The sequence below is a fragment of the Heterodontus francisci genome, chromosome 1 (assembly GCF_036365525.1).
Source record: "Heterodontus francisci isolate sHetFra1 chromosome 1, sHetFra1.hap1, whole genome shotgun sequence".
NCBI lineage: Eukaryota > Metazoa > Chordata > Chondrichthyes > Heterodontiformes > Heterodontidae > Heterodontus > Heterodontus francisci.
The window spans coordinates 245,795,979-245,822,494 of NC_090371.1; the positions used below are offsets into that span (position 1 = coordinate 245,795,979).

Sequence of the window (26,516 nt, forward strand, 5' to 3'; positions counted from 1 at the left end):
GTGTACAAAATCATGAGAGGTATAGACAGAGTGGATAGCAAGAAGCTTTTTCCCAGAGTGGGGGATTCAATTACAAGGGGACACGAGTTCAAAGTGAAAGGGGAAAAGTTTAGGGGGGGATATGCGTGGAAATTTCTTTACGCAGAGGGTGGTGGGTGCATGGAACGCTTTGCCAGCGGAGGTGGTAGACGCGGGCACGATAGCATCTTTTAAGATGTATCTAGACAGATACATAAATGGGCAGGAAGTAAAGAGATACAGACCCTTAGAAAATAGGCGACAGGTTTAGATAGAGGATTTGGATCGGCGTAGGCTTGGAAGGCCGAAGTGCCTGTTCCTGTGCTGTAATTTTCTTTGTTCTTTGTTCTTTGAAGCATTAAGCCAGTGTGTCCAACGACTGGCACTATATGTTGGTGATTTGATGTGCAGTACTACAATGATAAATATTAAATCTCATCAATACCCTTTGCTTTATCTGTTCAACTCATGAGATCACTCAGCAGAATAGATCACTGACCAAGAGAGTGCAATAAATTAGAGTACCTCAGACTGTTGCAAAAAAATTATACCCTCTTTGTTAGCCTATGTCACTTGATCTTGCCGGTTTCTACTCTGCATGAACCATAGCACAAAAACTGCTCCTAACTTGGTGCAAGCTTAGCAGTCTTACTGAGATAGGCCACAAGCATGGCTGTCCAGGAAAATGGAAAATATCACACAAGTGCCATAGGCAGTGTCCTTGTGAATTTGTCTGGTGCAAAAATAATACTGGAAAGGTGTCTCAACCGTGGCTTACAAAAGAAATTAGGGATAGTATTAGATCCAAAGAGGAGGCATATAAAATTGCCAGAAAAAGCAGCAAGTCCGAGGATTGGGAGAAGTTTAGAATTCAGCAAAGGAGGACAAAGAGGTTGATTAAGTGGGGGAAAATAGAATATGAGAGTAAACTTGCAGGGAACATCAAAACTGACTGTAAAAGCTTCTATAAATATGTGAAGAGAAAAAAATTAGTGAAGACAAATGTAGGTCCCTTACAGTCAGAAATGGGGGAAATTATAATAGGGAACAAAGAAATGGCAGAATAATTAAACACGTACTTTGGTTCTGTCTTCACAAAGGAAGACACAAATAACCTCCCAGAAATGTTAGGGAACCAAGGGTCTAATGAGAGGGAGGAACTGAAGGAAATCAGTATTAGTAAAAAAATAGTGCTAGGGAAATTAATGGGGCTAAAGGCTGACAACTCCCCAGGACCTGATAATCTACATCCCAGAGTACTAAAGGAAGTGGCCCTGGAAATAGTGGATGCATTGGTGGTCATCTTCCAAAATTCTATCGACTCTGGAGCAGTTCCTACAGATTGGAGGGTGGCAGATATAACTCCATTATTTAAAAAAGGAGGGAGAGAATAAACAGGGAACAACAGACCAGTAGTGGGGAAAATGCTAGAGTCTATTATAAAGGATATGATAGCAGAACACCTGGAAAGCATAAATGGGATTGGGCAAAGTCAGCATGGGTTTACGAAAGGGAAATCGTGCTTAACAATCTACTGAAGTGTTTTGAGGATGTAACTAGTAGAATAGATAAGGGAGGACCAGTAGATGTGGTGTATTTGGATTTTCAGAAAGCTTTAGATAAGGTCCCACATAAGAGGTTAGTGTGCAAAATTAAAGCACATGGGATTGGGGGTAATATGCTGGCATGGATTGAGAATTGGTTGACAGACAGGAAACAGAGAGTAGGAATAAACGGGTCTTTTTCCGGGTGGCAGGCAGTGACTACTGGGGTATCACAGGGATCAGTGCTTGGGCCCCAACTATTCACAATATATATTAATGACTTGGGTGAGGGAACTAAATGTAACATTTCCAAGTTTGCAGATGACACAAAGCTGGGGGGGGGGGCGCGGGGTGGTGCATGTGAGTTGTGAGGAGGATGTAAAGAGGCTCCAATGTGATTTGGACAAGTTGGGTGAGTGGGCAAATGCATGGAAGATGCAGTATATCATGGATAACTGTGAGGTTATGCACTTTGCTTGTAAAAACAGAAAGGCAGGTTATTCTCTGAGTGGTAATAGATTGGGAAAGGTGGAGGTGCAACGAGACCTAGGTGTCTTTGTACACCAGTTGCTGAAAGCAACATTCAGGTGTCGCAAATGGTTAGGAAGGCGAATGGTATGTTGGCCTTCATTGCAAGAGGATTTGAGTACAAGAGCAAGGATGTCTTACTGCAGTTATACAGGGCCTTGGTGAGACCACATCTGGAGTATTGTGTGCAGTTTTGGTCTCCTTATCTGAGGAAGGATGTTCTTGCCAAGGAGGGAGTGCAAAGAAGATTTACTAGGCTGATTCCTGGGATGGCAGGATTGATGGATGAGGAGTGATTGGGTCGACTAGGCCTATATTCACTAGAGTTTAGAAGAATGAGAGGGGGTCTCATAGAAAACTATAAAATTCTAATTGGACTGGACAGGCTAGATGCAGGGAGGATGTTCTCGATGGCTGGGGAGTCCAGAACTAGGGGTCGCAGTCTCAGGATACAGAGTATGCCATTTAGAACCGAGATGAGGAGAAATTTCATCACTCAGAGGGTGGTGAACCTGTGGAATTCTCTACTGCAGAAGGCATTGGAGGCCAAGTCATTAAATATATTCAAGAAGGAGATAGATATATTTCTTAATGCCAAAGGGATCAAGGGATATGGGGAGAAAGCAGAAACAGGGTACTGAAATAGACGATCAGCCATGATCTTTTTTGAATGGCGGAGCTGGCCCAAAGTGCCGAATGGCCTACTCCTGCTGCTATTTTCTTATGTTTTTATGAATTTGTGATTCATGCTCGTGCTGAAGAAAAATTGTAACTGTACTATATTTAACTTGAGTCTGTAGCCAAGAGATTTTCTATTCAATGTTTTCTTACCCATTTCAAGTGGATGGATGAACACAGCATTAAAATAATGCTGACTAGAATTCCTAAATTTGAGTGTCTGAAATGGGAAAGCCTTCTGTTGCTCAGTGTTAAGATCGCTCATTTTGAGAGCAAAAAGGAGACTTGGGAAATAACATGTAAAAAAAAATTATTTGTCAACAATGCTGAGTGGGTTGCATCATTCTCTTTCAAAATACTTGGAAAATTCATGTTAGGCTCTGTATATGGGGAAAGAAAGCATTGTCACAGTGTCAACACCTACCTACCTGTGGATTCCACTGTAAATGGACATTTCGATTTTATATAATACAACAACAGAAAATGCTTGAAATACTCAGAAGGGCAGACGCTTGGGAGCAATTTTCTGGATGTGACTGGGGTCTTGGCTGCTGGCTGCAGAGCCGGCAAGAGATCCGCATTGGCTCCTTTGGGGAAGGCCCGCCGGATTATGAGTCGGGCACTTGAGAGGCTACTGGCGGGTCTTTCCCGGGATCAGAACGTTGGGGACGTGAAGTCGCGCCAGCTGAGAGCTGACGGCCAATCAGAGGCCAGCAATTCTTTTGATTGGCAGCGACACCAGGGAGGTGGTGGCTGCTGCTGGAATGGCACCCACCAGAGGCCTAGAATCGTGGAGCAACCCAGGCCAGCGGTAAGTGATGGCAGGAGGGATTCCGTGGAGTGGAGGTCACGGAGGAGGTGTCAGCTGCAAGGTCAGAGGGGTGGTTCTCAGTGGGTCCCCCTTCCCAATGGCAGGTTCCCCGATCGGGCATTGAGTGCCTTTGACGAAGGATCCCCCCCCGGGAGACCACAATGAACCTTGCACAAATATCTGCTGCTGGGTTAATACCAGTGACAATGGGAAGAGAGCCTTAATTGGGCCTCAACTGGCAACAGGGCAGGAAGGCCATCCACTGGCCTTCTTGCCATGGACTTAATCGGGGTGGAGGTGGGAAGGTGGCGGGGTCCTCACCTTCCACCATGCCACACAATTCCCGCCTCCAAACTTGCCACGGGCAGAGCATAAATACTGCCACATGTGTGGAGAGAGAAACAGATTTAACATTTCATGTTGATGACTTTTCGTCAAAACTGGGAACTTTTAGAAATCAAACAGGTTTTAAGCAACTACAGAGATGGGAGTGGGTGGAAAGAGCAAAAGGGAAGGTCTGTGATAGGGTGGAAGGCAGGACAGATTTAATCACAAAAGTGATGATGGTGCAAGGCAAAAGGATATGGCAATGGGACAAGTAAAGAAACAAACAATAGGTCGAGAGGAAAAGCAGATTCATCACCAACAGCTGCTGGTCAAAAAAATGGGGGCAGAGGTTATGATCTGAAATTGTGGAACTCAGCTTTGAGTCCGGAATGCTGTAAAGTGTCTAATCGAAAGATGAGGTGCTGTTCCTCAAGCTTACATTGAGCTTCGTTGGAACAGTGTAGGAGACCGAGGGCAGAGAGGTCAGAGTGGGAGTGGGGCGAAGAATTAAAATGACAATCGACCTGAAACTCTTGGATCATGTTTGAGGACTCTATCTAGGCCCCTCATAATAATATACACCTAAATTTAAATCTGCCCTCAGCCTCCTCTGTTTCAAAGAAAACAATCCCAGCCTATCCAGTCATTCCTCATAGCTAAAATTCTTCAGTCCTAGTAATATCCTTGTCAATTTCCTCTGTACACTCTCTTGTGTGACTACACCCAACTTGTAGTGTAGTGAGCAGAACTGTACGCAGTACTCTATGGCCTAACTCATGTTTTACGCAGTTCTGGCATAACCTTCCTACTCTTATCCACAGCTAACAATGGAAATTATCCCGTATGCCTTCTCAACCACATTGTCTACCTGTCCTGCTACCTTCAGGGATCTGAAAAAATGCACTTTAAACTCCCTTTGCTCCTCTACACTTCTCAGTATCTGACCATTTATTGTGTATTCCCTTGCCTTTTTTACTGTCCCCAAATGCGTTCCCTCACACTTCTCTGGATTGAATTCCATTTGCCACTTTTTTGCCTACCTTAGCAGCCCATTGATATCTTCCTGCAGTCTGCAGCTTTCTTCCTGACTACAAACCATACAGCCAATTTTTATGTCATCCGTCAAGTTCTTAGTCAGGCCCTCAATGTTTAGGTCTAAATCATTGATCTATAGTACAGAAAGCAAAGGACCCAACACAAGACCTGGAGAAGTCCACTAGAAACAGTCTCCAGTTACAAAAACATCTATCGATCATAATCCTTCGTTTCTTGTCGCAGAGCCAATTTTGGACCCAACTTGCCGCTTTCCCTTGGATCCCATGGGCTCTTACTTTTCTGACCAGTCTGCCATGTGGGACCTTGTCAAAAACCTTGCTAAAATCCATGTAGATTACATCAAACATGCTACTCTGATCGACCCTCGTTGTTAACTCCTCACAAAATTCAATCAAGTTAGTTACACAAGACCTTCCCTGAACAAATCCATACTGATTGCCCTTGATTAATCAGTGCCTTTCTAAAGAATGATTTATACCGTTCCTCAGAATTGTTTCCAATAATTTGCCCATCAACGAGCTTAGGCTGACTGGTTTGTAATTACTTGGTCTCTCCCTTCCTCCATTTTTAAACAGCAGTAGCAGCCCTCTGGCACCAGGCCTGTAGCCAGAGAGGATTAGAAAATAAAACATCTTGGGTTTTCCTTGATTTTACTTACCAATATATTTTCATGTCCTATCTTTGCTTTCCTAATTTCTTTTTCAATTTCACCCCTGCACTTTCTATATTCCTCTAGGCTTTCTGTAGTATTGAGCACTCGCTATCCGATATAAGCATCCCTATTTTGCCTTATCCTACCCTGTATGCTCTTTGACATCTGTGGGGGCGGGGGCGGGGGTGGAGGGGTGGTCTATAATTGGGAGTCTCTGCTTAGTGAAATTGGCCTTTCCCCAATTTGAGACTTTTACTTTTGGTCTATCTTTGTCCTTTTCCATAACTACACGAAATCTAACTGAATTAATTATCACTGCCACCAAAATGATCTCCCGCTAATACCCTTGCACCTCCCTAGCATCAGTTCCTTAAATTAGATCGAGAAGTGCACTTTCTCTTGTTAGGCTTGCTCCATAGAGGCTACAAACGTTCTCCTGAATACCTTTTCAGAACTCTGCATCCTCCAAACCTTTTACACTGATTTTATCCCAGTTAATATTAGGGTAGTTGAAATCTCCTACTCTTACTCCTTATTGGCAGGATTTTGAGGCTGCGCCGAGGCCAGGATCAGAGGCGGGTCGGAGCTAAAAATAGCCCCTTCCGACAGTGTGCTTGTTCCCAGGCTCCATCCCACCTCCGGGCCATTTTTCTGGAGACAGAATGGAGGGGTTGCAGGACTACCCAACTGCACGTGACAGGTAGCGGACAGGGCTTATTAAGAGCCTATTGAGGCCAATTAAAGTTCTTGCAGGTGGTGGAGGTCAATTTAGGTGCTTGGATGAGGCTTTCTGGCAGCAGGCCAGGGGGTGGGGGGCAGTGCTCCAGGCAGACCTAGAGCCCCCCCCCCCCCCCCGGCCTGCCTGGGTGCTGCAGCAGCCATTGGCTGCCCTGTACAAGGGCTCCCCCCCAACCTCCTAAAGTGGTGGCCTGGCTGCAAGATCCATTTTTTAATTGAAGATTCAAAAAGATTGGAGAGAGGGCACCACCGTCTTGAAACGTCCTCTCCTTTACTTATTCTCTACTGCCTGTTGTTACTTTCAAAGATGATTAGCAGAAGGATTAGAGGGGACATGTGGAAAAACTCTTTCACCCAGAGAGTGGTGGGTTTCTGGAATTCACTGCCCGGATTGATGGAGGCTGAAACCCTCAACTCATTTAATAGATACCTGGACCTGCACCTGAAATGCTGTAACCTGCAATTCTAGGGATCAGGTGCTGGAAGGTGGGATTAGATTGGGCGTCTCAGCCAGCACAGATACGATAGGCTGAATGGCCTCTTTCTGTTCCGTAACCTTTCTCTGGTTCTAAGCTGGACGGCCTCTGATTGCCCTGCAGCTTCAAGAGCCCTTCTGCCGTCCTTAATTGGATGGCGAGCCCGTCTCCAGGCCAATTAAGGAGGTGCGCCTGTGAAAATAACAATGAGTTATTGTTTTCCTCCCAGAGTCAGGTTTGGCACCCGGAAACAGTCCCAATCTCTGTTTCCCACCGGAGGGAAAATCCTGCCCATTGTTTCTCTACTTCTCAGCAATTTGCGAACATGTTTGCTCTTCTATCTCCCTCTGACTGTTTGTTTGGGGATCTATAGTACACTTCCAGCATTGTGATTGCCCCTTTTTTTTGCTGCTCAGTTCAACCCATATGGCTTCATTTGAAAATTGTTCTTGCATATCATCCTTCCTCACAACTATAATTGTTTCTTTAACCAATATTGCACCCCCTTCCTTTTTTATCCCCCCCTCTATCTTGTCTGAAAACCTTGGAACCAGGAATGTTGAGCTGCCATTCTTGCCCTTTTTAAGCCATATTTCAATAATAGTTGTGATATCATACTTCCATGTCTATCTGTGCCTTCAGCTCATCTGCCTTATTTACGTATATACCATTAATCACTATTTTCTCTATTTTCTAGCCTTTATTTTCTCTGTCTTCCATACTCACTTAATAATTTCACACCTTCTGTTTCCAGCTTTGCTTCTCTTCCTTTTCTATTTACGCTCAGGTTCCAATATCCCTGCCAAGCTAGTTTTAAACCCTCCCTAGCAGCACTAGCAAATCTCCCCACAAGGTCATTGGTCCTGGCCCTATTGAGATGCAATCCAATGAGCCACAATGGCCCAGAAATCTAAAGCCCTCCCTCCTGCACTATCTCTTTAGCTGTGCATTGCTGTACTCTATCCACCTATTTCTGTACTCACTGGCTCATGACACTGGGAGTAATCCAGAAATTGCTAGATTTTAAGGCTCTACTTTTTAGTTTATTTCCTAGCTCCCTAAAATCTGCCTGCAGGACCTCGACTCTCTTCTATCTATGTCATTGGTACCGATATGGACCATAACCTTTAGCTGTTCACCCTCCCTACTCCTCCCCCACCCAGCCCTCCCCAGAATATCCTGCAGTTGCTCAGTGACATCCTTGACTCAGGCACCAGGGAAGCAAAATGCAATTCTGGAGTCATGCCTGCAGCTGCAGAAATGCCTGTCTGTTCCCCTAACTATTGAATGTCCTATCAGTATTGCTTTCCTGACCTTCCTCCCCATTTCCCCCTTACAGCTGAGTAAATGATTGTGCCGTGGACTTGGTCCTGGCTGTAATCCTCAGAGGAACTATCACCTTCACCAGTATTCCGAACTGAATATCGTTTGGAGAGTGAGATGCACTTGGGACACCTGCATTACCTGCCTGGTGGTTCTTGTCTGTCTGGCGGTCACTCATTCCCTCTCTGCTTGCAGTCAAAACTCGGAGCTCAAGCTCCTCAGCTGACAACACCTCCTGCACATGTGGTTATCTAGGACACGAAAAGTGTCATGGAGTTCCCACATGGGACAGGATGTGCAGGCTGAGGTGCCCTGCCATGCCTCTATTGATTAGATGAGTATCTAAAGTAACCAGAAATAAACTTAAGACTCAATTACTTGAGCTCATTTAATTTATAGGCAGCTGTTATCAACGCTGGACTTTGTAACATGATAATGTTTTTAAAAAATTGTGATTTTTAAAAGTTTAAGATGGAATCTGGAAGCTCAGGTGACCTCCCATCCACTGTGCCAAAGGACAAGACAGATTAAAGACTTTCTTTTGAAAAAAAGACTGCAGGGGTAACACCTGAAGAAAAAAGTGTTTCACACTCCCAGACCTTTGGGTCGTAAACAAGGGGGTCTGTGATTCTGAAGATGCAAATGTACCAAACAGCTTTTAACACCTAGAAATGATGGAGGGCCCAGGTGGCTCTGTGAAACCAGACTTCTGAACTTTGCATAGTGGGACAGGACGATAAACTATTGACTTTTGACTCTGGATAAATTTAACAGATTGTCTGAAGCCAGACAAGCTGCAAGAGAGGAAACCAGCAGTTGCAGCCTCAAGAGAGAGAGGGGAAACCTGCTTTCAGAAACCTGAAACAGTAAAAGGCTGCAAAGTCTTGAACTTGTTTTGAAAGTTGACACTTGCGGAGAAGTAGAAGACCTGCAGGATCACTAGGAATCACCTTATTCACAGACGTCCGGATTGGAAATGCTCAGGGACGTGAGCGACGAGGGCATTGATTTTTGAAGGGTTCTGTGAGATACAACCCATTGCTACTGGGAGGAGTTTGGAACTTTTAACCGCAAAGAATATCACCATCAAAAAGAACTGTGTAATGTATAAGCACTGTTCGGATTTACAAGAATATTAATAAGTAAAGAAAATAACTTTAATTGTATTCTTGGGTGTTTGCTACTTACAAAGTACTATTTGGTTGATGGGGATTTCTTTTAGTTTCTTTGTTATAGTAAAAGTGTTAAAGCCTGAAATCTTGTCATGGAATTCTTTAAATTGGTCTGGGGATCATAATCTCATATTTTAATGTTAACGGTCTCACTGGGGTTGGAACTAATTTGGGGGCTCAGGTCTTGGATACGAATTCAGAGGCTGTAAAACGGGTACACTGGAATTTGCTAGAATTTAAAACAAACAATATTTCACAGTTTTGTTATACTCAGGGAGAAGTCAGCCTGTCTGCTTTTAATGCTCAAGCCTTTGTGGAGAGATGAGATTTGACTCTCAATGATTTGACACAGTTAACAGTGGATGCGTTAATGGCTGTAGCAGAGCAAGTGGGGGGTTAGTTTGAAATAAAAAGCTAAAAAGGCAGAAATTGTTGAAGTGTTGGCTCGGCATTTTAACCTCGAGGAAGAAAAGGGTGATCTTGGTAGTTCTCAGATTCAGTTAGCTAGAATTCAGTTACAAATGAGGCAACTGGAACTCGAAGAAGAAAGAGAAAGGGACAGACAATTACAACTTGGAACTGAGAAAGCATGAATTTTTTTAGTTTTTAGAGATACAGCCCACTGAGTCTGTGCCGACCATCAACCACCCATTTATACTAATCCTACATTAAACCCATATTCCTACCACATCCCCACCTGTCCCTATATTTCCCTACCACCTACCTATACTAGGGGCAATTTATAATGGCCAATTAACCTATCAACCAGCAAGTCTTTGGCATGTGGGAGGAAACCGGAGCACCCGGAGGAAACCCACGCAGACACAGGGAGAACTTGCAAACTCCACACAGGCAGTACCCAGAATTGAACCCGGGTCGCTGGAGCTGTGAGGCTGCGGTGCTAACCACTGCGCCACTGTGCCGCCCACAATTGAAAAGGAAAGGGAAAAAGACAATTACAACTTGAAATGAGAAAACTTGAATTTGAAAGAGGAAGAGAAGAGAAAGAAAAAGAGAGTTACCAAAAGAAACAGAAACCAGGAAATTTGCACTGACAGAGGAAAAACTTAGATTACACAAACAGGGAGTGACAGGAAGGTTTGTGGATGAATCCGATTTAACTACTGGTTTTGATTTGGCAAGGAATATTCATCTATTGCCTAAATTCAGTGAGAAAGGAGTTGAAATGTACTTTTAAAAATTGCAACAAAGTTGCTATGGCTGAAGGAAAGTTGGACAATTTTTATTGCAAAATGTGTTAGTGGGAAAAATGTTAGCAGTATAGTCAACACTTTTGGAGGAACAGTTAAGTGATTATGAAGTGGTTAAAATGACAGTTCTTAATGCTTATGAGTTGGTACCAGAAGCTTACAGGCAAAAATTCAGGAATTTAAGCAAGGAACAGGGTCAGACATTTATGGAATTTGCTAGAGAAGCAAATGATATTTGATCGTTGGTATCGGTCTCTGAAAATTGAACAAGATTTTGAAAACCTTAGGGAAGTAATCCTAATGCAGGAATTTAAAAAATACTTTCCCTTCAGGAACAAAGTCCCATCTGGAGGGACAAAAAGTTGGTAAAATAGGGAATGTCGCAGAAATGGCGGATGATTATGAAATGACCCACAAAAGCAGTAGTTAGAGGCCCCAGTTTGGAAACTTGCAAAAGAGTTGGAAGAATAGGAGAGTGGATAATGAGAAGAGATTCAGTTTTAGTGAGAGAAAGGATACAGGAAACCCTCAGAGTGCTTAAAAAAGTCAGGAAACTAGGAATGGGTCAAAAGGACCAACATGTTATTTTTGTCATAAAAGAGAGCATATAAACTCAGAATGTTGGAAGTTAAAGGGCAAGCCAGTAGTTTTAGTAGGTTTACCAGAAGTCTGTTCTGAAAAGGTTGCTCCAATAGGTGGCGCTGTTGACAAGCCAGTGGCTTTGACGATGTTGGACAGAGAAGAGAAGTGATATTTGTGTGCTAATGAATTTAGTCAGGTCACTGATGGATATAAAAGTTTTGTGCTCAGGGATACGGTGTCCCCATATTTGTCAGATGAGGCAGGCAAGCTGATTGTGCTTCTTAGAGATACAGGGGCAACGCAGTCATTGATGGTGGCAATGGATGTAGATTTTTCCCCAAATAGTGCTATGAATGCGAAAGTCATGGTGAGGGCATTGAGAGGGGCCGTTTATCCGTTTCGGATGTGGAGGTGGAGGGGCGACATGATAGAGGTTTACAAAGTTATGAGCGGCATGGACAGAGTGGATCGTCAGAAGCTTTTTCCCAGGGTGGAAGATTCAGTTACTAGGGGACATAGGTTTAAGGTGCGAGGGGCAATGTTTAGAGGGGATGTGCGAGGCAGGTTTTTTACACAGAGGGTGGTGAGTGCCTGGAACTTGCTGCCAGCGGAGGTGGTGGAAGCAGATACGATAGCGACGTTTAAGAGACATCTTGACAAATATATGAATAGGATGGGAATAGAGGGATATGGGCCCCGGAAGTGCAGAAGGTGTTAGTTTCGGCAGGCATCAAGATTGGCACAGGCTTGGAGGGCCGAATGGCCTGTTCCTGTGCTGTACTGTTCTTTGTTTGTTTGTTCATTGCATAAAGTTAATTTGCAATATGATTTAGTCACCGGTCTGGGAACAGTGGGGAATCGTCCCAGATTTGCATATTGAAGGGGTGGATTTGTTGCTAGGGAATGACTTAGCCAGGGATAAGAACAAAGAACAAAGAAATTTGCAGCACAGGAACAGGCCCTTCGGCCCTCCAAGCCTATGCCGATCCAGATCCTCTATCTAAACATGTTGCCTATTTTCTAAGGGTCTGGATCTCTTTGCTTCCTGCCCATTCATGTATCTGTCTAGATACATCTTAAAAGACGCTATTGTGCCCGCGTCTACCACCTCTGCTGGCAACGCGTTCCACGCACCCACCACCCTCTGCGTAAAGAACTTTCCTCGCATATCCCCCCCTAAACTTTTCCCCTCTCACTTTGAACTCGTGACCCCTAGTAATTGAATCCCCCACTCTGGGAAAAAGCTTCTTGCTATCCACCCTGTCTATACCTCTCATGATTTTGTACACCTCAATCAGGTCCCCGCTCAACCTCCGTCTTTCTAATGAAAATAATCCTAATCTACTCAACCTCTCTTCATAGCTAGCGCCCTCCATACCAGGCAACATCCTGGTGAACCTCCTCTGCACCCTCTCCAAAGCATCCACATCCTTTTGGTAATGTGGCGACCAGAACTGCACGCAGTATTCCAAATGTGGCCGAACCAAAGTCTTATACAACTGTAACATGACCTGCCAACCCTTGTACTCAATACCCCATCCGATGAAGGAAAGCATGCCGTATGCCTTCTTGACCACTCTATTGACCTGCGTTGCCACCTTCAGGGAACAATGGACCTGAACACCCAAATCTCTCTGTACATCAATTTTCCCCAGGACTTTTCCATTTACTGTATAGTTCACTCTTGAATTGGATCTTCCAAAATGCATCACCTCGCATTTGCCCTGATTGAACTCCATCTGCCATTTCTCTGCCCAACTCTCCAATCTATCTATATTCTGCTGTATTCTCTGACAGTCCCCTTCACTATCTGCTACTCCACCAATCTTAGTGTTGTCTGCAAACTTGCTAATCAGACCACCTATACTTTCCTCCAAATCATTTATGTATATCACAAACAACAGTGGTCCCAGCATGGATCCCTGTGGAACACCACTGGTCACACGTCTCCATTTTGAGAAACTCCCTTCCACTGCTACTCTCTGTCTCCTGTTGCCCAGCCAGTTCTTTATCCATCTAGCTAGTAAACCCTGGACCCCATGCGCCTTCACTTTCTCCATCAGCCTACCATGGGGAACCTTATCAACATCCTTACTGAAGTCCATGTATATGACATCTACAGCCCTTCCCTCATCAATCAACTTTGTCACTTCCTCAAAGAATTCTATTAAGTTGGTAAGACATGACCTTCCCTACACAAAACCATGTTGCCTATCACTGATAAGCCCATTTTCTTCCAAATGGGAATAGATCCTATCCCTCAGTATCTTCTCCAGCAGCTTCCCTACCACTGACGTCAGGCTCACCGGTCTATAATTACCTGGATTATCCCTGCTACCCTTCTTAAACAAGGGGACAACACAGTCCTCCGGGACCTCACCCGTGTTTAAGGATGCTGCAAAGATATCTGTTAAGGCCCCAGCTATTTCCTCTCTCGCTTCCCACAGTAACCTGGGATAGATCCCATCCGGACCTGGGGACTTGTCCACCTTAATGCCTTTTAGAATACCCAACACTTCCTCCCTCCTTATGCCGACTTGATCTAGAGTAATCAAACATCTGTCCCTAACCTCAACATCCGTCATGTCCCTCTCCTCGGTGCAAAGTACTCGTTTAGAATCTCACCCATTTTCTCTGACTCCACGCATAACTTTCCTCCTTTGTCCTTGAGTGGGCCAATCCTTTCTCTAGTTACCCTCTTGCTCCTTATATATGAATAAAAGGCTTTGGGATTTTCCTTAACCCTGTTTGCTAAAGATATTTCATGACCCCTTTTAGCCCTCTTAATTCCTCGTTTCAGATTGGTCCTACATTCCCGATATTCTTTCAAAGCTTCGTCTTTCTTCAGCCTCCTAGACCTTATGTATGCTTCCTTTTTCCTCTTAGCTAGTCTCACAATTTCACCTGTCATCCATGGTTCCCTAATCTTGCCATTTCTATCCCTCATTTTCACAGGAACATGTCTCTCCTGCACGCTAATCAACCTCTCTTTAAAAGCCTCCCACATATCAAATGTGGATTTACCTTCAAACAGCTGCTCCCAATCTACATTCCCCAGCTCCTGCCGAATTTTGGTATAGTTGACCTTCCCCCAATTTAGCACTCTTCCTTTGGGACCACTCTCGTCTTTGTCCATGAGTATTCTAAAACTTACGGAATTGTGATCACTATTCCCAAAGTAGTCCCCTACTGAAACTTCAACCACCTGGCCGGGCTCATTCCCCAACACCAGGTCCAGTATGGCCCCTTCCCGAGTTGGACTATTTACATACTGCTCTAGAAAACCCTCCTGGATGCTCCTGACAAATTCTGCTCCATCTAGACCTCTAACACTAAGTGAATCCCAGTCAATGTTGGGAAAATTAAAATCTCCTATCACCACCACCCTGTTGCTCCTACATCTTTCCATAATCTGTTTACATATCTCTACCTCTATCTCACGCTCGCTGTTGGGAGGCCTGTAGTACAGCCCCAACATTGTTACCGCACCCTTCCTATTTCTAAGTTCTGCCCATATTGCCTCACTGCTCGAGTCCTCCATAGTGCCCTCCTTCAGCACAGCTGTGATATCCTCAGGTATTGGTATCTCCAGTAGTTTTGGAAAAGCCAGCTGAGGTTGCTGAAACTGAAATTTTTCAGGAGGAATTTTCTGGAATATTTCCAGATTGTGTAATGACAAGATCCCAAACTCATAAGATTAAGCAAGATGAGAAGGATTCAGTTGCTGTCGAGGATAATTTGGGGGTTTGGTTGGCTGAGACTTTTTTCAAGGATTTAGATGGGGATGTTGGTAGAAAAGGCTCCAAGGCTAACAATGGTGAATTGTTTAGCAGATCGTCTTTGATTGAAGCCCAACAGGCAGACCCTGACTTAAGACGTTTGTCTCAAATGGCATGTTCTGAGGCAGAAGCTGAATCGGTTCCTGAGTGCTATTATATTAAGAATGACATTCTAATGAGAAATGAAGAGCTCCCCAGAATCCTGCTGATGAGGATTAGGCTATAGCTCATCAGGTTGTTGTTCCCCTAGGATGCTGCAGTGAGATTTTGAGAATTGTCCATGAGATCCCAATGGCAGGTCGGGTGGGTATTCGAAAGGCTCAGGCCAGGATAAGACAACACTTTTATTCACCAGGCTTGCATAAGAAAGTGGTTGAATTTTGCAGAACCTGCCATACATTTCAGGTAGTTGGGAAGCCACAGCCTTCAATTATGCCAGCCCCATTGATACTGGTTCCTGCTTTTGAAGAACCGTTTAGTAGGGTTCTTGTGGATTGTGTCAGATCTTACCCACGACTAATTCGGGTCACAAGTTTCTTCTAACCATCATGGATTTGTCCACTAGATTTTGAGAGGTAATACCTTTTAAAAAAGATAACAGCGAAAGTTGTGATTGAGGGGTTAATTCAGTTTTTCACTAAATATGGATTGCCAAAAGAAATTCAGTCAGACCAAGGGGTCACATTTCATGTCACATGTATTTCATGAGTAATTTGGGAGTGAGACAGCTCAAATCGTCCACATATCACCTGCAGTCACAAGCTGCTTTGGAAAGGTATCACCAAACCCTAAAAAGTATGATAAAGGCTTATTGTTTTGAGTATTCGTATAATTTGGATAAGGGGATATCATTATTATTTGCTACCAGGGACACACCAAATGGGTTTCAGCCCATTTGAATTGATCTTTGGGCAAAGGTTAGGGGTGCCCTTAAACTCATTGAGGAGAGATTTTTAGCACAGAAAGAGGAAACTACCCTCTTAGATTGTGTGTCAGAATTTCGAGACTCACAAAAGCTTGTGACGTGGCTACAAAATATCTCAAGATTTCTCAGCAAGTGATGAAAAAACTGAGTGGCTAGAACAGCTAAGGCATGCAGTTTGCAGCCTGGAGACAAGGTGTTAGATCTGTTTCCTTTACCTGGGGAACCATTGAAAGCTAGGTTCAGTGGACCAGACTTCATTAAGAGGAAACTTAGGTGAATTATTTGGTTAGCACCCCAGAAAGATGGAAGAGTCAAAGTGAGTGTCACAGGAATATGTTGAAAAGATACTATGACCATGAACCTTGTCAGCCAATAAATGTATGTCAAATGACAGAAGTGGAGGTTAAGGATAGTGTTGCTTTTGATGAACTGGAGGAAGGGGCAGAGACTGAGAACTCTCAGATTGAGCCCCATGCGGTGAAACTGGCAAACACAGAACTGTTAGAAAATCTAGGTCCAGTTCTACTATCTTTCTGAACAGCATAAAAGGGACATAGTAGATTTGCTAAAAGAGTTTAAAGCAATATATGCAGATAAGCCAGGTGGAACTCCTCTGGCTATTCATGGGGTTGATGTAGGGGCAGCTACACCCATTAAATAGAACCCTTATCGACACAATCCTGCTAAATAGGCTCAGGTCAGAGATAAAATTCAATATATGCTGCAGAACGATATAATTGAACCGAGTCAAAGTAGCTAGAGTTCACCTGTCGTGGTAGCACCAATTTAGAAAAGTTCAAAACCAAGAACGCTAGATTATTTCACTGCCATTTAATGTTACTGCCATTTAATGTTACAACCATTTATCCTAAAGTTTGTGCATGTTGCAGGAAAGAGCAATGTAATTGCTGATGCTCTATCCAGAATTTAAAGAAAGGGTATAATGGAGGCAAACAACTCAGAATTATAAAATATAGTTGTGACCTGCGCAAAGTGTAAAATGTTAATGAAAATGTTTACAATGTTATGTGTAATTATGTTGTAAGAAAATTCATTACTACGGTAATGACTTCTATTTTTAGGGGGGAGGTGTTATGAACGCTGGATTTTGTAACATGATTATGTTTTTAAAAAATTGTGATTTTTACAAGTTTAAGATGGAGTCTGGTAGGTCAGGTGACCTCATCCACTCTGCTAACAATAAGACAGATCAAAGACTTTTTTTGAAAAAAGACTGCAGGGGTAACACCTGAAGAACAATGGGTTTCCCCCTTGCCTTCCCCTTCCCCTTTCCAACTTTCCGGTTTGTAAACAAGGGGGTCAGTGATTCTGAAGATGCAAATGTACCGAGCAGCTGTTAGCACCTAGGAACAATGGAGGTCCAGGTGGCTTTGTGAAACCAGACATCTGGACGTTGCGTATTGGAACAGGACAATAAACTATTGATTTTTGAGTCCAGATAAATTTAACAGATTGTCTGAAGGCAGACAGGCTGTAAGAGAGGAAACAGTGGTTGTGGCCTCAAAGCAGGCTGTAAGAAGGGAACCCAGTGGTTGCAGCTTGAAAGCAGGCTGTAAGAGAGGAAACCAGCAGTTGCACCCTCGAGAGAGAGAGAGAGAGAGAGAGGGGGAACATCTGATCTCGGAAGTCTGACACAATAAAAGGCTGCGAAGACACAAACCTGTTTTGAAAGTTGAAGCTTGCAGAGGGGTGGAAGACCAGCAGGACCACCAGGAATCGCCTTGGTCACAGACGTCCAGATTGGAAGTGCTTGGGGAAGTGAGTGACGAGAACATTGATTTTTGAAGGGGTCTGGGAGATCCAATCCTTTGCTACTGGGACTTTTAACCACAAAGTATATCACCATCAAAAAGGACTGTGTAACGTATTAGTGCGGTGTTGAGTTTACAAGTATTTTCATTGTTATGACCAGGTGAGGAAGTGGTCTCAGGCGCCCCCTTTTGCCCCTTCTTTGGTTTGAGTGCAACAGGGTTTATCCTTTTTTTAACACAGTGATTGAACTTACCACCTCAGTGAGCACTTGCTCCTGTTCCTCCAATATAATTGCAAATGAACCAATCAGACAAGTTTTCTTGAGTTTAAACAAGCAAGATGTAAGTTTATTATCCTTAACAATTCATACTGATTAAAATTACTAAAATATGCTACGCATCCATGCACACATTCGCACAAGAGTCGCACACACTCGCACAAGAGTCGCACACACACAAATAGATTACTGAGGGAGAAACGGAGTTGGGTGATTGGAGTTGCTGAAGTCTTCACTGGACCACGTGTATGGTTGCAGGCTTGCTTCTCAGGCTCTGGAAGACAGAAGAGGGGGTTTGATCCTTGTCCCCTAGTTTCTGGCAGCGCTGGTCTGTAGGTTTGAGGCTTTAGCAGTTACAGCCAAGGCTTCTCTGGATCTTTACTGGAGAGAGAGCGAGCTGCCTCCTTGATGGCTTTTCAGTTACTGTCCTGCTTTCTGACTGACAAAGCTTAGCCTCTCCAGAGCTGCACAGCAGTCACATGACATTCCCAAAACCTCTCTTGGGTTAATCAGGCCCTTCCGGAATCTTCTCTGAGATTCAAGGTGCCACACCTTAAGCTGTTCAGTCACATTTGGAGGGGGTTGGCTCTTTCAAAGCCAGTGGGAGTCGATGGCTCCTGACAACAGTGTTGACAAAGCCATTTCAGGTAATTTAATCAGAGAGCTGTTGTTCTGGCTAGGTTGAATCAGTTATGTTGTCTCCCTTCTAATTCTTTGGTGTTTCAAATGTAAACATCTGTGGCCATCTTGGCTGCCAGGTTACTCTTTTTAAATGAAGTTATTTGTAAGAATTTCCAGCAAAAGTCTAAGGCAAGGTCCAACCGATGAAATTAATATTTTCCCATTTTTCATGTGGGGGTTTTCATGATATAATACATTTAAAAAATACCTTTCTTTGTAATCCAGGATATCTGCTACTTACAAAATACTATTTGGTTAATGGGGATTTCTTTTAGTTATCATAAAAGACTTAAAATTTGAAATGTTATTATATAATTCTTTAAATTGGTCTGGGGTTCATATCTTGTATTTTAATGTTAATGATCTCACTGAGGTGGTAACAGCAGGTTAAATATTTACCTGTAACTCACCCCCCGCTGCCTCTCCTTGTGAAGTGATGTCCTCCTGCTCTGCGTTTACTATGGCATCACTTTTGCAAATTTCCTTGACGTTTGTTTCCTGTGCTGTGTCACCTCTCCAGTGGTAGTCAGCACTCATCTTTCCATTCCCTCCCCACTCCCCTCCTCTCCACTCCCCACAGCTCCCTCTTCACTCCTCCCACCCCGACTCTCTCTTCTCTCTACTCCCTCGACCACTCTCCTCTGAGATGAGGTGAGAGTGACTGCCCTTGACATCAAGGCAGCATTTGACCAAATATAGCATCAAGGAGCCCTAGCAAAACTGGAGGCAATGGGAATTGGGCAAAACACTCACTGGTTGGAGTCATACTTAGCGCAAAGGAAGATGGTTGTGATTGTTGGAGGTCAATCATCTCAGCCCCAGGACATCACTGCAGGAGTTCCTCAGGGTAGTGTCCGAGGCCCAACCATCTTCAGCTGCTTCACAATGACCTTCCTTCAATCATTAGGTCAGAAATAGGGATGTTCGCTGATGATTGCACAATGTTCAGCACCATTCGTGACTCCTCAGATACTGAAGCAGTCCGTGTAGAAATGCAGCAAGACCTGGACAATATCTAGGCTTGGGCTGATAAGTGGCAAGTAACATTCGCACCAGACAAGTGCCAGGCAATGACTATCTCAAACAAGAGAGAATCTAACCATCTCCCCTTGACATTCAATGTCATTACCATCGCTGAATCCCCCACTCTCAGTATCCTGGTGGTCACCATTGACCAGAAACCGAACAGCAGTAGCCATATAAATACCATGGCTAGAAGAGCAGGCTAGGAATCCTGCGGTGAGTAACTCACCTCCTGACTCTCCAAAGCCTGTCCACCATCTACAAGGCACAAGTCAGGAGTGTGATGGAATACTCTCCACTTGCCTGGATGGGTGCAGCTCCAACAACATTCAAGATGCTAGACCCCATCCAGGACAAAGCAGCCCGCTTGATTGGCACCCCATCCACAAACATTCATCTCTCCATCACCGATGCACAGTGGCAGCAGTGCATACCATCTACAAGATGCACTGCAGCAACGCACCAGGGCTCCTTAGATAGCACCTTCCAAACCCACGACCTCTTCCACCTGGACAAGGGCCGCAGTCAAATGGGAACACCACCACCTGCAAGTTCCTCTCCAAGCCACACACCATCCTGACTTGGAACTATATCGCCGTTCCTTCTCTGTTGCTGGGTCAAAATCCTGGAACTCCCTTCCTAACTGCACTGTGGGTGTACCCACATGGGTACTGCACATGGACTGCAGCAGTTCAAGAAGGTGGCCCCCCCACCACCTTCTCAAGGGCAATAAATTCCCCCCCCCCCATTTTCCCATTGCCCCCCACCTTCCCACAACCCAACGGCCGTCTCTCCTTTCCACTCTGCTCCCTCCTGGATGTCTCCTCGACTCTTCTCTCCGCTTACCTGGCCCCCTCTCCTTTCCACTCTTCCCAGCCCTCTCCCCCTTCCCCACTCATGCCTTGTTACAGTTATCCCCTCCCAACTGCCAAGGTCCAATTATCTTTTTGCCTTATTACCCTGCTTACTGAAATTATGAATACAACACTTACTGTTTACTCCTAGGGCAATACCACAGGAGATCAACTAATTTGTTAATAAAACTGAAGGCATAAATTAAAGATTTTATAAAAAATCTCCTGGTGTTCCCACTTTTGATCAGTAGCAACTGAATACTACTGGAATTTTGCATGTCTGGATATTGGGTGAGTACTGGATCTTGATAGAAGTGATGCCCATCATCTGGTAGCCTAGGATCTCATCTGACGAATGTCCCATTGGATGAGCTACCAGGTATCGCCTATGGAACACCTAACAACATGAAGTTTAGTAGAAAATGTTTAAGGAGGAAGGAAAAGAAAAAAATTCATCGTTAAAATTTCTGGGGTGATACATTTCAGAATGGAGGGGCTGGAAAGTTATACGGAAAGATTTTCTCCATTGCTCTGTAAACATGTAGCATGGTGTTGTCATTTGCATGAAATACCTCCATGAGACTTCATTGTGCGTGCCATCTCTATGGCAAGTATAACCTGAGAATTCTTCTGGGGTCTTTCCATCCCGAGACCTTTAATGAGTCCTCTTTAATAGATTCTCCCAGTGTTTGAAATACACAGACATATCTGCTACACTGGCTATATTTTTGTCGTGTTACTGTTATGGAAATTAATTGAATAAACCTTTTTAAAATAATGATTTTTTTTAAGTACAGGTTTGCAGACATTATTTGCCAATTGTATAATCCAGTGATTTTCCTTTGTTTATGCAGATCTTCAGGAAGGCCAGAGCTGTGGCACCTTCTATCCTCTTCTTTGACGAAATAGATGCTTTGGCTGTTGAGAGAGGGAGGTGAGTACTGAGGTCACTGGATTTATTGTTGAGTGTACTAGCATATTAGATGTTTAAGTGCCATGCACAGATCACTAAGAGCTAAAGTTGAAATCTGGGGAAGCATGTGATAATCAGGCTGTTGAATTGGTTGGCATTAACCATGTGATTCTCAGTTGCCCTTTAAAGCACCCTAGCAAGCCACTCAGTTGCGAATGCCACCAACACCTCAGGGCAGCTGGGTTTATCCCCATTCCAGAATTTTTTTTTAAATAGAGAAGCAAGTAATTTTTGTTGGGTCCTGTACCTAATGCTGCCCTTGAAAAAAATATATTCTGTTCTGAAACCAAAACTGTTCAACAGCAAATAGAACCATTCTACCGAGGCTGATCTGGATTGATATCTTCAATAAAATGAGCTTGAGTTTAAGATTGTGCATAGAAAAGCAAGCTGCCTTTTGATTGTTTTACCTTAGCGTTTGACTCTAATCTTTGTTCCACCAGTCAGTAGGATTTATATGTGTACAGAATGAGACGAACAGGAAATGATTTAATGATTCTTCCAGCCTCTTCCACACAAATGTGATGTCTTGTGCAGCATGATGCATGCACTCCCCACCTCACCCAGAAGACATGTGATCTCCTGGGAGAAACCAGTAAAAACCCAGGTCAATGAGGGAAAACAATCCAGAAAATTCCTCTCCAACCCACTTAGGCAATTGATTTGTTTAAGAAAAAATAATTTCTACTTTCATAGAATTATAGAATTTTACAGCACAGAAGGGGGCCATTCAGCCTGTTATGTCTGTGATGGTTCTTTCAAAGAGCTGTCCAATTTAATCCCCCACTACAGATTTTTCCCCATAACACTGCAAATTAGCTAGCTTCAGGTACATGTCCAATTGCCAACTAGGAAGTTCCTGGGGAATCTGATTCCACCACCCTTTCAGGTAGTGCATTCCAGATCATTACAATCCTGTGCATGGAGTAATTACTCCATAATCCCCCTCTAGTTCTTTTGCCAATTAATTTAAATCCATGACCTCTGGTTTCCAGGGGAAACAGTTTCTCCCTACTTACTTTATCAAAACCTCTTATAATTTTGAAAACCTTTATTAGGTCTCCCCTTAACCTTCTCTGCTCTAAGGAGAAAAATCCCAGCTTCTCCAATCTCTCCACATAATTGAAGTCCTTCAACCCTGGTATCATCCTGGTAGATCTCCTCTGTCCCCTCTTCAGGAGCTTAACATCCTCACTGAAGTGTGCTGCCCAGAATTATACACTGAGATGCAACTGGTGATTTGTAAAGGTTTAGCATGACTTCCTTGTTTTGGTATTCAAAGCCAAGAATCCCTGATACTTTCATAGTAATTTATTTACTTCAAAACCCAGGATAGTTTATTTTATGAAATATACAAGTTAGGATTCAACTTCCTTATCTTTAGAATAGATTCCAGTTTTATTACCACAGCTACAACCTCCCTCTGGCCCAGAGCCCTACTGATTTTAAGCCCTGCTTAAACTCTTTGGCCTGTCTCCTTCCCCGAAGATCTGATGTGATAACATCAACATTTATGCAGATGTGAAGCTGTTATTCTTGGATGGTTTGCTGTTGTGCAGCAAATTTGTTCTTGTGTCTTTTTTATCAGTCTCAGGAGGACAGACAGCTGACAACGAATAGCCTGAACATTTTTTTTGTTGACAGGATCTTCCGGCAAATGACAGATAATTGTTATTCAGCTGTGCAGATTAATGAGATGTACTCTTAACTTGCCAAGATTTTGTATTGTGAAGGTGATATATACTTCACTTATGTCTCTGGTAGTAACGGTTGTACGGATTTCTATGGGTTTCCCTCTAAGATATTTTTTCTGGAAGCTGAAGAAACCTGAGGAACCTGTTACTTTTCTCTCATTTGTACCATACCTAAAGTCTAGATACCCCTCTTGTGTTGTGGTGAAAAAGACTATAAGCAGTGCTCCAGGTGTGGCTTGACCAGTACACTGTACAGCTTCAGTGTGACCTTCAGTATTGACAGCATAGGCCAACAAAATTTGTTCCTTCTAAAACTGTGTTAGCTGTTGTTTATTAAATTATTTTGTTGCATGCTTTAAATATCCACTCTCCACCATTGGTGCACCGTGGCTGCAGTGTGTACTATCTACAGGATGCATTGTAGCAACTCACCAATCCTTCTTCACCAGTAGCTCCCAAAACCACGAGCTCCACCACCTAGAAGGACAAAGGCAGCAGGTGCTTAGGAACACCATTGCCTCTGTTTTCCCCCAAGTCGCACATCATCCTCACTTGGGCATGTATAGCCATTTTTTTGTTACTGGGTCAAAATCCATAAACTCCCTACATAACAGCATTGTGGGAGCACCTTCACCACTGACTACAGCAGTTCGAAAAGAAGGCCCACCACCAATTTCTCAATGGCAACTAAGGATGGGCAACAAATGTGTGCAATGCCCACATCCCAGAATGAATTTTTAAAAAAGTACATTGTATTTTGCTTTGATTATTTATCTATTAGCTTTTTAATTATTGAGGTCAGGCAAATGGATTAGTACTTGCCGGATATGGCTCTTTCACCTGTTTTATATCGTGCGAACTACATTTGCTCTTGTGCATCCCACTTACCTTTCACCCCAAAATTGGTGGCCGTGTCTTAAACCAAGATGGGAAAAACTACAACTGCTGGAAAATAATAACCCAGAGGGTTGTTAATCTATGGAATTCCTTGCCCAGTGACGTAGTTGACGCTTCTTCAGTAAACGTCTTTAAAACTAAGGTAGATATCTTTTTGAACAATAAAGGAATTAAGGGATACGGTGGGAGCACTGGTAAGTGGATCTGAGTCCACGAAAAGATCAGCCATGATCTTATTGAATGGCGGAGCAGGCTCGAGGGGCCGGACAGCCTACATCCTGCTCCTAGTTCTTATGATCTTATGTAAGAAAAAGAAAAATCAATAGCAATGGAAATATAGAGGTCAGTCAGAAAAGTTAATGGGCTGAATTTTATTAGCATGCTGCAAATCATGGAGATGCGCTTTGAAGTCAGCGTCCTTCAGGCACGGATGCGCCGTCGCTGAGCCCCCCGCGATATTTTGCATAGGGGCTCATTGAAATGGAGGGGGTGGAGCGGCTGCCCCCGATGACATAGAGAGGGCAGCCGTTCCGTCCGCAGAACAGCGCAGGCACCAATTTTAAAGGGCTTCAAGCCCTTCAGTGCCATTTAAATGTTTAAAGAGTCAGGATTGTGACAAAATTGAAATAAAAGTTTATTAACACTTTCAATCCCCTCTCCCTCCCTGAATTTTTAGAGTTGTAGGAGAGGGCTATGGGGGCAAATCTGCATTTGTATTGTGGCGGGGAAAGGGGTGACCTCGTGCAGTTGTGGGGAGAAGGGGTCAACCCTGCAATTTCAGTGTATGGGGGGGCAGGGCAACTCTGCATTCTCTGAGCAGGGCTAGCAGCCCTTTAAACATGGCGCCAGCACCTGCGCGGAAACAGCTGACGCCATTTATGGCGTCGCCGAGGCTGCAACCACCATATGATTGGGACATGCAGCCGCCCTGCATATTTAAATGAGCCGCCATGCTCAAGATCGTGGGACGCCATTTTATTTGCAGGGAAAATAAAATCCAGCCCCTGAGGTTGACCTGCCTTTTCCTTACACCAGATTTTCATGTTCCTATCTCCAATTTGGCTAACTTGCTTTAGCTATTCATACATCCTTTTGGTCTCTTGTGTATGTATTTTCATTCTCTCATCATGCCTCTTTTTCTTTAAACTATTATCACTTCTGTGAGTTAACCATTTCCATGTTCTCCACCTAATCACTTTATTCTGCATTCATTTTCTTTTGTGTATGTGTGATCTTCCTATGCCCACCCCCATTCCCTTGCTCTGTTCTTTAAGTTGTTTGTCTAATATCTTCCAGTTATGATGAAGGGCAATGCCTGAAACATCTGCAGTTTTCTTCCTTTTACAGATGGTGACTGACTTGCTCAGTATTTCCAGCATTTCCTGGTTTTGTTGAAAATTCTTAATCTCTCTTCATAAGAACTTGGATGCCGTGGACTGAATTTTTAGGCCTTGATGGCGGTGGGAGCAGAATTTTGCACCCCAGCAGGAGTGCGGGTTCCCGTTAACATCCTGCCTTCGGGCCATTTTCCTGCGGGCGAAATTGGTGGGGCGGGGTATGCAGCAGGTTGCCAATTAAGGCTTATAAAAGGCCTATTAAGGTCTATTGTCAGAGGCTGACTGGAATTTTCTAGTCGGCCTCCAGACACCTGCATGTTACAAGGGAGTATGTTGCCTTATATCTATATCTAAATATCACCTGTATAAAGAAACTGTTATGCTAATATTTGTGCATCACTAAGATTTTCACGAGTGTGAAAGACTGCAGTTGAGAGCACCATATATAAGGGGTCTTTCACAGGTCAGCATTAGTTAGATACCAGTGCTAAGAAGGTATCTTAAATTGTCAAATGAAACTTCACACAGGTCCAGATTCATAATTTTCTTTGGTTTGAATCATAAACTGTTGTCATCCTGTTTTCTTATTGCTGAACTCAACTATTTCTTCTTTCTGAATTTCTTGCATTTCAAGCCAGTAACACTTTGAAGTTTTGCTAATAATTAACTATATGTGCTTTGCCCTCATAGTTTGTGACAATTGCTTCATTATCATATATTCCTGAATATCTAGTCTCTGGTATTTTCTGGCATTATTAATGAAGATGAAATTGAATGTGACTACTCCCAGCTTAGTTTTAGTAATTTGATAGGTTGGAGCTTGTCAAGAGATCCATTTAAATTAAATAGATCATATCTATTGTAACAGGTTTCTTTTTTCCTTTGCAACACTTAGGAAACAAATAAACCTGCTTTATTGAAAATGGTCCTTTTTTCAGAAGAAACACTTCTCTCAAATCAAATTTTGTAGACAAAACAATATCTTTATGTCATTTGCATTAGCTTTGCTTCAAAACCTGAATTAAAATCCAGCATTGGATTTTTTTATGTAAGTTAGAAACAGCCTTTTGAAGGATTTGGGGATAAAGAAATAAAGTGGCTCAGTGGTAGCATACTTGCCTCTGAGTCAGAAAACCATGGGTTTAAGCCCAGTCCAGAACTTGACACACAGTCTAAGATGACACTCA

General features: G+C 43.5%; 1 protein-coding gene across 5 annotated transcripts in view; it reads left to right on the forward strand.

Moving 5' to 3' along the window:
- The window catches only part of afg2a (AFG2 AAA ATPase homolog A), a 607,544-nt gene that overhangs the window by 169,811 nt on the left and 411,217 nt on the right, over window positions 1-26,516 (forward strand). For 3 of the 5 annotated variants that reach the window (XM_068042637.1, XM_068042646.1, XM_068042657.1), the window contains exon 13: window positions 21,283-21,362. In XM_068042637.1, coding sequence (XP_067898738.1) covers window positions 21,283-21,362 — 80 coding nt within the window. The other 2 variants (XM_068042675.1, XM_068042667.1) reach the window with 2 other exon arrangements.